This window comes from Mustelus asterias, chromosome 9 (assembly GCF_964213995.1).
Source record: "Mustelus asterias chromosome 9, sMusAst1.hap1.1, whole genome shotgun sequence".
NCBI lineage: Eukaryota > Metazoa > Chordata > Chondrichthyes > Carcharhiniformes > Triakidae > Mustelus > Mustelus asterias.
The window spans coordinates 78,017,800-78,030,989 of NC_135809.1; the positions used below are offsets into that span (position 1 = coordinate 78,017,800).

Here is a 13,190-nt window from a genome sequence, read left to right on the forward strand (position 1 = left end):
CTTCCATGCCTCATAGTCCATGAGATATCCCCACTATTTTTACATCCAATGGAGCATGTTTTGGACTCTCAATTAATTTTGGGACTACCAAGTACCCATTTTATGTAAATAGATAGTTGGTCTGATCAGGATTTATTCAATGGAGTAGCAGGTCAACTTTGCAATAATGCATCTACATTGGAGTAGTTTATTTTGTTTACCTCATCTCCCCAATATAAGAACAATGAACAAAATCAAAGCAGAAAATAGTGGAAACACTATTTACAACACTATTATAGCATAGAGAGAACAGAGGGATTTCTTTTTTGAGTAAGAATCCCTTGAACTTGCTGTGTGCTTCCAGTATTTTCTGTTCTTGTTTCAAATTTCCAGGATCAGCGAGGAAATTTTTTTCTTCCTGTTCCTTTGAGTTTGGCATCAACCGCTATTCCTGCTAAACCATTCTAGATGTTGTTCATCCCTTATGTAAAGAAATAACTCAAAGAATAAATCGTAAACTTGTCCTTTACAACTGTGAACATGTGTTTCCTTGTCTTACGTACAGATAAAACTGAAGTAATTTTGGGTTTACCTTTTCTGTTCTGTTATATATCTTATGAAAGTTCAGTGCGTCTTTGAATCGGAAGAACCTAAGCTTACCTTGTTGGTTCTTACCCCTTGAGTTAGAAAGTTGTGGGTTCAAGCTCAATGCCAGAGACGAGCACATAATCTGGATTGATACTCCAGTGGTGAGGGAGTGCCACAATATCAGAGGTCTCTCATTTTGGATGAGACATTAAACTGAGGCCCTGTCTGCCTTCTCTGATAGATGGAAAAGGCTAAACAATAATATTGTTGAGGTGGCCTGAGCAAAATTTATCCTTCAACCATATTATGTACAAAAACATATTATCTAGACATTACCTCATTGCTGCTTGTAAGATCTTTCTGTGCACAAATTGGCTGCTATGTTAGGCCACTTGAAACTAGAGGTTACACCCCAAGTTCGTTAATTGTGAAACACTTTGGGGTGTCCTGAAGTTGCAAAACAGGATATATCAATTTCTTCCTTTATCTTGATCAATCGAGTCTGCCATTGTTGCTCCTTGGACTATCAGGTGACTCATTTTGTCTATAGAAAAAACACTTCAAAAATAATTCATTATGTGAAGCACTTTGTGAATTTTCAGTTCACTGCATAAATATTTTTTTCATGTAACTGACTGAAACTTTTGAAGTTTACCGATGACTCAAAGTTTGGAAATGGGCTAAACAATGAGGAGGTGACTAGCAGACCACAGGAGGACATAAACAGACTAGGCAGTCACATGGCAGTTGAGATTTAATGTGGCAAATTTAGGAAGGAAGAGGAGAGTCAATGGTACAAAATGGCAAAATAATAAATGTTACAATTTTAAAGGGGGATGCAGGGACAGAAACAATTGAGGGCTTGCATACACAAATCTTAGAAGTTAGGACAAATTGATGAGGCAGTTAAAAAATACATATGCAATCATGGGCTTTATAAGTATAAGTATTGTACAGGCATAGAAAATTTTAAAAATCAAGTTATGTTAATGTTTAAAAAACTAAACTTTTATGAGGCCAATTCTTTAAGGTATTTGGTCCCTGGTAGGATGGGAAGTAAATTTGCTTCTGAGGGAAGGAGTGAATTTGATTTCTGGAAGAATTTGATTGGGGATGGGGAGACGTGGAAGTGAATTTGATCCCTGCCCTAAAAAAGAGTCAGTATCATGATTTCAGTCATTTGAAAAGAAGTGGTTAATGTCATAATGTATATACTGGTTATCTTATGTAAATATGTAAAACAGTTTAAATAATAACACAAAGCCAAACACCATTGCTCTTGTAGGGGTTGTGGGATGCTGCATCTTGGAAAGAGGTTTATTTCAGGTGTTTTTCAATCCAGTCTTTGAATGGGGTTACATTTGTGTAAACGCTGAAAAGTTCTTGACTGCATCCTTTCTCATACCCCCAGCTCACCAACCCCACCAGGTACCAAGTGAGAGCAGAACCCGCCCTGTCTGGAGCAGGGAAGGTTGCCACACCACCTGTCTCCAACGGGCAGATGTTTGAGAAACCACTTGGGTCCTGACGGGCGCAGAACATGTTCTCTGTGATGCTGACGGAGATCCCATGATTCTCATACTGCTGCTCACACTGGACAGAATCACCCATTTCAATGGTGCCCACACGGATGGTGTCATTTGAATGGACCGAATCCTTGGCATCACTTTGTATTGTCCACCCAGTAACATAGCCCTGCATATTCATGATGGATAGATCTTTTACATCAGGGAGACACACAGGCTGCACTTGGTCAGTAATTTTCGCCTTGTCCATTAGCTTGATTATTGCAATATCCGAATCTAGCAGTACTGGGTCATAGGAGGGATGCACAATAATTGAAGCAATCTGAAGGAATTAAATCAGAAAAATGTAAAAGTTGTTTGAATGTTTTTTCTCATTCAATAAATATTTTGTGCTCTTCAAAGTGGGATCGGCAATGATGAGAATCGAATGTATTTCACTTGTACATGCAGTTGCTTCCTTGGCATATATTTTATGCAAACCAAAGCTCCCTCTATAGTTTCCCAGTTGTATAAGATTATGTACATAGGATATATGGCAGATAAACAGGCTTTTCGGCCCAATCAGCCCATGTTGGTCTTTGTGTTCCATTCAAGCTTCATTTAAATCTACCATCGTAACCATCTATTTCCTTCTCCCTCAAATGCTTGTCGAGCTTTCCCCTAAATATATTTATACGATTCATTTTAAGCATTCATTGTGGTAGTAAGTTACACACACTCACTATTCTGTGAAGAAAGTTTATTCTGATTCCCTATTGGATTTCCTGGTGACTATCTAACATCGGCTTCTAGTTATGTTCTTCACAATATAAGGAAATGTTCTATCAGCATTTACTCCACCAAAACTTATTTATTTTTAAATACCTCTATTAGGTCACCCCTCAGCGTTCTTTTATCGAGCGAAAAGAGACTCAACCTGTTCGTTTTCCTGATATTATGCTCAACACCCTCTCCAGTGTTTCTATATTCTTTTTTTAAAATGTGGCTACCAGAACTGCACAGTGTGATCTAAATAAGTTCTGCTACACATTTGGCGCATTGTTGCTACTTTTCAGTTCTATTTCAAAAAATAAAGCTTTTTTGATGGCCTTGTTTACTTTTGGCACAGCTCTTAGTAACCAAAATGTCCTTGTTCCTCTACCCAACCTAGACGTGACCTTATAAACAATAAATTATCTCCCTACTCTTCCTACAAAAATGCTGCCTCTTTTAGTTCTCTATCCAAAGACAAGGCTGAACCACATCAAATGGCATCACCTCAACAGTATGGCAAGGAGGCAAATCCACCCCAGCTGGAACAGGAACAAACCCCAAGCTGTTGGCAGCAATCTGATCCACATGCCAGCAACCCAGCCAGCTAAGCCAACTAGTTCCCCAGGGAGTCCGGGCTGCTATGGAACATCCATTTTTACAATGAGATTGTGGTCCAGTGACGGTAGAGAGGCTCCAACTTTCTTTCCATTACATGGTTGTTCAAGAATATTTCTCATCTCACCACCTGACATTGGCATATGTTGGAAGGATTTGCAGGTTGATTAACAATTTCAACCCCCCCAAAACTTGATGCCAACTGCAAAGCCCACATTGTTAATGCAAGTTATGAATAACAGTGGTCCCAGCACTGATCCTTGTGGATATAACTTTCCACTTTCTGCGACTCTGAATAATTATCCTTTGCTCCCACTCTCTGTTTTGCGTCTTGAAGCCAGTTAACAATCCATTTTGCCAATTGTCCCTTGATTCTACGACCGGTACTTTCCCAAAGGAATTCCAAGTGCCAAATTCATGTAAAACGGGAGTAACTCACACTGGTTTTTTTAGCGAGATTTTCAAAATGAATCTCCCACACTCTGAGCACTACAGAGAGACCTCAGGGAGATTCACGATGAAAATCCAGGGATGGGGCCGATTCGTGCTGGAGAGGCCAGCAGCATAACGCTGAGCGACCACTGCACATGCGCCGATCTGTCATAGCGGAGATTGGCGCATACGCAGTAGCTCATAGTTACCCCCCATTTCTGCCCTCCGATTCCCAAACCCCCTGATTGCTGGCCTCCCAGATATCCCCGGGCCAGGACCAGCCCTGACCCCACACACCCCCCTCCAATGGCCAGCCCCAATTAGCCCCTCCTTTCCCTCTGCCATCGATCTCAACTACAGTGTGGCAGCAGGACTCCCTAACCCCACCGATCTCCACCCCCGCAGGACCCAGCCCCAATAGGCTCTGCCCCTCTGGCCCCCACCCCCTTGCCTGGTGGGCAGTGCCAAGGTGCCCCTCAGACAGTGCTGGGGGCCAGGTTGGCAATGACCAGGGGGCACACTCCTTACCGCTGACCATGTGGGAGGGGCCTCCATGGCCTCACTTTACTCCAATAGGGTCAGACCACTAGCTCCCTGAGGAACAGTAAACCCTGCCGGAGTAAACCACTCCTGACGGGTGGGGGAAGAGCCTGGCAGGCCTGGAGACTTCAGTTCAGGGCCCACTAATGAGGTTGCAATGAAGATTTTAATATTTAAATCAGTTCCGTGCTGATTTCCAACACAGAGTTGATGCTGCTGGAAATCCGTGGCCCGAAGATGCACCGAGGCTGTGACACCCAGTGAGGAGTCCACTAAACGGCCTCCGCTGATGTCTCCAGTGCAGCAGGCTGGGAGGATCGCAGCGCCCCGCCCCCCCCAACATTTTCTAACTGTATTCATTCATTTCTAATGGTGCATCTTTTTGAAAGCCTTTGAAAATCCAGATAAACCACATCTACATTAGCATTACGTATTCTCTCTGTTGCCCCCTCAGAAAATTCAATAAGCTTGGTCAAACAAGGTTTTCCCTTTAAAATCCATTCAAAGATGTACTTTATTCCGAAGTAAGAATACATTTCTTTTCTTCACTCATGTTGGACCATGACATGTTCTGACTTCCTTCTAAAATATAGAATATATAGGATAAATATATTAGCTATCAGTGAGTCGTCTGACATGACACCTTTTCTGTAACAAATTATTAGATTTGAGTAGTAATGCCTCTGCTATCTCTTCCCTAAATTCTTTCCAAAAAAAATTTATATAATCTATAGAGACCCAACATTAACTGGGCTATAAATAGTGTTAAGGGTTTGCAAAGAGTACATATTTCTTGAAATATGTATAAGGGAACATTTTAAACCAATATGTGGAGTGTCCAAGAAGGGAGGGAGATGTGCTGGACCTGATTCTGGGGAATGAAGCTGGACAGGTGGTTGAGGTGGTGTTGGGGGAGCATTTTAGTGATAGCGATCACAACATAGTACAAGTTAAGCTTATTATGGACAAGGAAATAGACAAGCTGCAAAAAAGAGTTTTGGATTGGGGGAGAGCGGATTTTAGTAAAAACAAAACAGGATCTGGCCAAGGTAGACCGGGAACAGCTACTAATGGGAAAATCACAGAAGAGCAGTGTGGGGACATTCAAAAAGGAAATGGGGAGGGTGCAAGCCCTGCATGTTCCCTCTGGGATGATAGGTAGGAATAGCAAGCCCAGAGAACCATGGATGACCAGAGATATTCAGGATACAATGAGAAGAAAAAGAAAGGCTTTTCAAAAGGGAGCAAATCAGTGGAGGCATTAGTGAGGTCTGGAAAGTGCAGGGTGGAGCTTAAGAAAGCAATTAGGAATGCAAAGAGGGGATATGAGAAACCTCTGGCTGGTAAAATTAGGGAAAATCCCAAGATATTCTGTAAGTATATCAATGGGAAGAGGATAACCAGGGAAAGTGTAGGGCCAATTAGGGACTAAGAGGGCAATCTATAGGTGGAGCCAGAGGACATTGGTAGAGTGTTGAATGAATACTTCAAATCCATCTTCACCCAAGAGAATGAGGACGATGGTATGGAATTCAGAGAGAGACTGTGAAGGTCTTGAACAAATTGACATAGGAAAGATCAAGGTATTGGAGGTATTGGATAAATCTCAGGTCCAGGTCCAGGTCGAGATGAATTGTGCCCCAGGCTGTTGTGGGAGGCAAGGGACGAGATTGCAGGGGCTCTGATCCAAATTTTCAATTTCTCTCTTGCCACGGGGGAGGTGCCAGATGACTGAAGAACAGCTAATGTGGTTCCGCTATTTAAGAAGGATTGCAGAGATAAACCAGGGAACTACAGACCAGTGAGTTTCACATCAGTGGTAGGGAAACTATTAGAGAAATTTCTGAAGGAGAGCATCTATCTCCACTTGGAGGGGCAAAGCTTGATCAGGGATAGTCATCATGACTTTGTCAGAGGGAGGTCATGCCTAACAAATTTGAATGAATTTTTTGTGGCGGTGACCAGGTGTGTAAATGAGGGTAGTGCAGTCGATGTAGTTTATGTGGATTTCAGCAAAGCCTTTGACAACATCCCACATGGGAGACTTGTAAAGAAGGAAAATTCACCTGGGATATAGGGTAATTTGATAAAGTGGATTCAAAATTGGCTCAGTTGTAGCAGACAGAGGATGATGACAGAAGGCTACTTTACTGACTGAAGCCAATGTCCAGTGGTGGACCACAGGGATCTGTGTTGGGCCCCGTATTATTTGTTATTTATATAAATGACATTGATGACTATGTGCGGGGGTAGGATTAGTAAGTTTACGGATGACACAAAGATTGGACTGGTGATTAACAGTGAGGCGGAGTGTCTTGGGCTACAAGGTATAGGTGGAATGGTCAAATGGGTAGACAAGCGGCAGATGGAATTTAACCCTGAAAAGTGTGTGGTGATACTTTTTGGAAGGAGTAATTTGACAAGGAAGTATTCAATGAATGGTAGGACACTAGGAAGTTCTGTGGAACTCAGGGACCTTGGTGTGTTTGTCCACAGATCTCTGAAAGTGGAAGGGCATGTTAGTAGGGTGATGAAAAAGACATATGGGACACTTGTCTTTATCAGTCGAGGCATAGATTTCAAAAGCAGGGAAGTCATGTTGGAGTTGTATTGAACTTTGGTGAGGCCACAGCTAGAGTACTGTGTGCAGTTCCGGTTGCCACATTATCGGAAGGATGTGATTGCGCTCGAGGGGGTGCAGAAGAGATTCACCCGGATACTGCCTGGAATGGAACATTTAAGTTATAAAGACAGACATGGACAGAGTGGATAAGGAGCAGCTGTTCTCCTTTGTTGAAGGGTCAGTCACAAGGGGACATTTGTTCAAGGTGAGAGGTAGGGGGTTTAGGGGGGATGTGAGGAAAAACGTTTTTACCCAGAGGGTGGTGACAGTCTGGAATGCGCTGCCTGGCAGAGTGGTAGAGGCAGATTACCTCACATCCTTTAAAAAGTACCTGGATGAGCACTTGGCACACCATAACATTCAGGGCTTTGGGCCAAGTGCTGGCAGATGGGGTTAGGTGGGAGTTCAGATGTTTCTAATGTGTTGTGCGGGTGCCTAAGGGCCTCTTCCGCGCTGTATGATTCTATGATTCAGGGGTTTATCCTCTTTAAATTTGATTCTTTTTGTTTAGTGTACAACCCCTTTTTAAATTTGAAATGCACTTACCTCATTGCTCATCTCATCATTCAGTCATGTCTATCTATTCTATCGTCCTGGTAAATACTGAAGCAAAATATTTTCTTAGTATTTCCAACATATCCCTATCGCTACCTATGGTATTATCGCCTAATGGTCCTATTCGAAGCACAGCCTTATTTGTTATTGATGTGCCTGTAAAATATTTACTGTTTTAAATTCCTTGATAATTTATTTTCATAGTTTCCCTTTGCCTTCCAAATTATTTCTTTGACTTCACTCCTAATCTCTTCATATTCTTTCTTATGATGCACTGTTCTCTGTATGTATTTAATCTATGTACGGGAGCTTGAGCCTGCACTCCCCATGCGTGAAGGGGCTCAAAATCTGGTGAAAACTGAAAATCACAAATCTCGCCAGCAAGATTGCGATCTCCGATTTTCTCCACCCCTCGCCGGTGACGTAATCAGGTTCACACACAAAACAACCTGATTTTAATACATTTCCATAAACTTAAATATTATTATACACACCCGTCACCAAATTATCCCCCCTAACTAAATTTTCATATCTCACCAGTATGACGCCTCATTTTCAACCCTTCAAAAATCAACTTATCTCCAAGCTATTAATATGATTTTTGTCATACTACATACACCCTTCTCTATCATTACCTTAAAGTGTACTATATTACTGTCACTGCCAAGAAAGGTACACAATATTCTAAAGTGGAGAGTTGCAAAAGACTTTACAATCCAACTGGCAGGGTTAAAACTATGATCAGGCAGGGGACATGACTCGCCCATTGCACTTGGGTTGTGCTGATGCCTGTGATCATGGTTTTTCCTGTGCTATGGTAGAGCAAGTGATCAAGGTAGCCAATGAAGTTAAACTGAGGCTTTACCTGTAGCAATTTTTTTCAAAGCCATCTCGGCCTTTTGGCTAAGCTGAAGTTCAGATCAAGTCTGGGAGGGGGTGTAATGCTTCATCCTGTCAGCTTGGATCTTGTATGATCAAGCACAAGATGGGATGTATATCCTGTCTTGTCAGCTTGGATCTGGTTTGTCCCTCGTGTGGGGACTCTGATTGGACTTAATTGTTTCTTTTGATTAGGAATAAAGTACCAAAAGGTACAATTAGAAAAAAAGAAATATCACTCAAATATCAACTTAATACATTTTTAAATTATTCTACACTATCAGCCTTTACTATACTTTATTTATCCCAAAAGCCAGTTAGCTTTCCTTCCTGTTACTCAGTGAATTATGCACCAATACTGTCATTTTTTCCCGTGTTGTGTTCTGTACCTAGGCCAGGATTTTTGGAATGACTCGGGAATCCTTTAAAAATAGCAGATGGAAACCGATTCCAGGATTCCGCCCCATTCCCATTTCCAGCAACATTTGCATTAGAAAAATGTTCTTATGCATTCAAAACTGAAGACAACACTGCCTGGGATCTCTGGTGTCGTAATTTGAAATGAATTAAATGCACAGAGTCTTTTTAAATAAAAAAAACTTTAGCAGATTTCACTTAGGGAAGAAAAAGTCTCTACCTGGCTTTTTCACAGAGTTTCTTATTATAGCGGAATCCATTATGAATGCTTCACTGAGTTTCCAGAGGTCCCGAGGCACACATCTCAGCAGGAGCCTAAGTTCACATTTTGACTGACAGGTTAAGAGGTTGTTAAGAGATTATTAAAAGGATAGTCGAGGTGGGATTTTCCTCCCCCTCTGCAGTAGGTTTTGCAGCTGTGGGTGGGGATGTGCCACCCACTGATAGCAGAATTTTATGGTCCCACTGTTGCCAACAGGGTTTTCTGTTGAACTTGCGGAGGGGGTGCACTGTCAGTGGGAACATGAGATCCCACCAGTATAAACGGCAGCAAGATTTTGGCATCTATCTTTGAGGTGGTTAGTGAAATAGATGTTTGTTTGTTTTTAATGACAGATTGACCACTTGAGGGCATTTACATTTTTTGAATGGGTTTTTTGAATGATAGCCTTTTTCAGTAGAAACTATATTTGAGTAAAAGTTCAATTAGATTGTTAGAATTTTCTTTTTTTTGTCTCCATTTCAAACACATGGATCCAGAAGTCTGACCATAGTGGATTCTGGTAAGTGGCGATGGAAGACAAATGGGGGACATGGAGGGGGGGCATGGAGAATGAGGAAGCCTGAGGGAACATAATGGGGGCAAGTGTGTGGTGAGGTGATGTGCAGGTGATGGTTTTAGCAGCTGACATTCATCATTAAAACTGGGTCAATGTCACAGTAAGTGGAGCCAGACATTCTAGTCTGCCGACATGGTCATTAGCCTGCCTTATTTGCAGCCTCATGCTTGCCTCTGGAGATGGCAGGCCTGACACAACTTGTTGCTGCCTTGTGCTTGTCTTTGGCTTGACTCCATCTCACCTGCGCCTTCCCAACACAAAATTATGGCAGGCTTGGGTTTTTTTAAAAAGGAAACAGGATTCGACCCAACCCCACTCCTTTAGAAAGCTGCAGCCCTTGGAGTCACACTGATTATACTCTCACTGCTAATTTATCTTCCCTAATCTCATTACATTGCATTTATCTACACCAAGAGTTACAAATAGATTAAAACTTTCTGTGCTGCCAACCAAACCCTGACATCCTTGCCAACAAGAACCCCCAATCCTGACCCCATCCCACATTCTGAACTGCTCAGAAAGAGAAGGGAATTGGTGAGGAAACCTCCTTATTTGCTGTACCTTACTGGTATATGCACCTTTCTTTCCTCTCACGCCATGTACTTTTTGCAGATACACGAGCCCACAAAGATCTGAACATAGAAGGGGGTCCATTGTCATTACGATGTGGCAAGAACTCAAATACCTTTTTTTCTTTCCTTTTGAAAATCCTAGAAAAGTAAGCGCAGCCTTGCTATTTTCGCCATATCCCCAAAGTACATTTCTTTAAAAGGGTCTTTGTTTTGTTTTGAACAACAGATATAGGACCTGACATAACCTTAAATAAAGTGGGAGCAATAAACATTTTCCTTTCATTGGACAACAAATGCAATGCACAACAGTGTTCTGGGTGTTACAACATACAGCATCTGAGCATCTTACCCTCCTCTTCTCCCTACAACCCTGCCATATTACTCACTTGTAGATACTGCCGGCTCTTCTCTTGCCGCTCCTCCTCGTAGTAATGCTTTCCAAGAACCACCATCATATCTGCTGTGCTGATCATCACCGCCTTTCCCAGCTCCGTCACACAGTGGGCAGCAACTACAATGTTCCGTTCATTCAGGAGTGCTCCACTGCAGGCCAGGAACCATGTATGCTGCCGGACAATCTCGTTGCTTGTCCGTGATGTCTTCTGGTAGAGCGCAGCCTGCCAGGCCCAAGCCATTGATGGCAGATTCTGCAGGCTGAAATTGCTAAGTTTCCCACAAACTGCCAAGTAGGAGACAAACAAAAGTGCAAGCATTACACTTTAAAACAGCCATGTGAGAAAACATCAGCTAGAAGAAAACAGGAATTTTGACAGGCTTACAGTCTTCAAAGCACAATGAACTGGCTTGGTTGACCTTCATTTGGCTCTGGTCATTGCGCTTCAGGAAGGATATTTTGACCTTGAAGAGGTACCGTGCAGATTCATTACATTGATACTTGGGTTATAGGATTAAATTATGATAACAGGTGAATAGTTTGGGCTAACGTTCCCTCAATATAGATCAAGTTTTAATTTTTTTGAAATGTTTACAATGATTAAACAATCTGATAGATTATGTCGGGAGAAGTTATATTTCCTGATGGGGAAACCTAAAACAAGGGGCATGACCTTTGGGATGCTGTCAGGAAACACTTTGGGTGGAATTCTCCCATGCCATTTAAATCGCCAGCTGTCTCCACTGAAGTGGGATTTTGGTAGGCAAGAAGTTAGAAACTTGGAGTGCGAAGAATAGACTAGGTATGAGCGAGACTGAACTTGGTAGATTTGTGTGGACAGCCAGGGGACACCTCTGGAGTGGTAACGTATCCCTTTGGATATTGTCCTAGGATATATTTTCAAGAGATCAGGCACCATTTGGGATTGTTAAAAGTAAACATAATTGTGCAAAAAAAAGCATAAAATCATTGAAACTGTCAAAGCTGTCAAAGAACTGTCAAGGGATACTAGGTATGTTAACGTGGAAGGGATAAGGGAAAAGGATGGGGACAGGGCATGGGTTGGCATAGGGGTTATGAGGGGTGGGTGGGGCATGTGCAGGCATAATTTGTAATGGCTAGGCCATGGGAGCGTTTGGCGGGGGTGAGGTGCTAGAGGGCTGCATTTTGCTTTAATTTTGTTTTAATTCAACAAAGTGCCAGTGCACAGAAACATGCCTTCCACCAAGCCTGCTTTCACAGCTAGAAACCTCTGATTCATTCTGGGGTGCTAGGTCCAACTTTGAATCCAGCCCATACGTCCTGGAACTAAAATCAAAACTGCGGGTGGCAATTTTTTAAAGGTCGGGTGGGAATTCACCTGTCTCTGCACACCCAAATCTGGCCATGCAAAACAAAAGAAAATTTGAAACTTTTGCTTCAAAAAGCCATTTTGACTAGATCAATTGAAAACTGAAATTGAAAATTGAAAACAGAGATTGATACATTTTCGTTCTGTAAGGAGATTAATATGGAACCAAGTTGGATAAATGAAGTTAAGATTCAGATCAGTCATAATTTAATTAAATAAACATGAAAGATTCTCACATTACAGTTGCAGGATGCAGTCTCACTGTGAAGTTGTACGAACTAAGTAAGGGCATGATGGGAAAACTGGTCAACTATTTGTTACAATATAAAGAATGGCTGACCAAAGCTATTTCAAAATGCCAGACCCCTGTAAGAGTTAATAAGGCTGTATGAGTAAATAAACCAAGATAAGGTCAGGGATGAAGGAGTCACCGACCTTCTTCTGTTCCATCAAAGGACAAGATAAGGGTATGAATAATGAGACAAAGAGTTCTAGGGGGTCAGCAAGTTAAAACATGATTAATGATATTGCTCACGATTCTATTACTAATCGAATTCCTGAATATGCTCTGGTCATGAAAACTGATAATGATTATGTATAAATACTGAACTGTTTCTCTGTGTAAGTGCGGACTTGTGGAAGAATCAGCAGTTGTACCAACTGCTCTCTAACCCCAAGTTTCAGCCATATACTGCATGCAGTTATTCGTAAATAAATGCTTGTTACTTTGTCGGAACAAACTTTGTTGAGTCTATCTATCACAGTCAGGAAGCAGGAAAGTTTCCACTTCAACATCACCACTGATCAGCTATTTACATTTTTTGGGACTAAAATCACAATCCAACCTTAACATGGGCAAGAATTTTAGGATGTTGGAGTTTCCATCCCAGCATCCAAAGAGTTGGAAAACACATCCCCACCTGCCTCCCACCAGACATTTTACATTCAAACAAGGGTTAATTGGCTGGAGATGGAACTTCCTTCCCATCACTCAGGAGGAAGTCCTGCCTCAGAGAGCTGCCGGCCAATCCACTTGAATCCCTGCAGCACCAGAAGTTTGCAGCGGACAGAACTGGATCTCCAAGCAGCCCCCACATTCTAAGCACTGAGAATTTAGGAACAAGTGA

At 42.1% G+C, this 13,190-nt stretch overlaps 1 protein-coding gene across 3 annotated transcripts in view; it reads right to left on the bottom strand.

Annotated features, from left to right (window-relative positions):
* Positions 1–1,304: 1,304 nt before the first annotated feature.
* pamr1a (peptidase domain containing associated with muscle regeneration 1a) overlaps positions 1,305–13,190 on the bottom strand; it is a 122,857-nt gene continuing 110,971 nt past the window's right edge. For all 3 annotated transcript variants that reach the window (XM_078221221.1, XM_078221223.1, XM_078221222.1), the window contains 2 exons: positions 10,705–10,997; positions 1,305–2,415 (listed from right to left, as the gene is read on the bottom strand). In XM_078221221.1, coding sequence (XP_078077347.1) covers positions 1,885–2,415; positions 10,705–10,997 — 824 coding nt within the window. In that variant the 3' untranslated portion in view covers positions 1,305–1,884. The remainder of the gene's footprint in view (positions 2,416–10,704; positions 10,998–13,190) is intronic.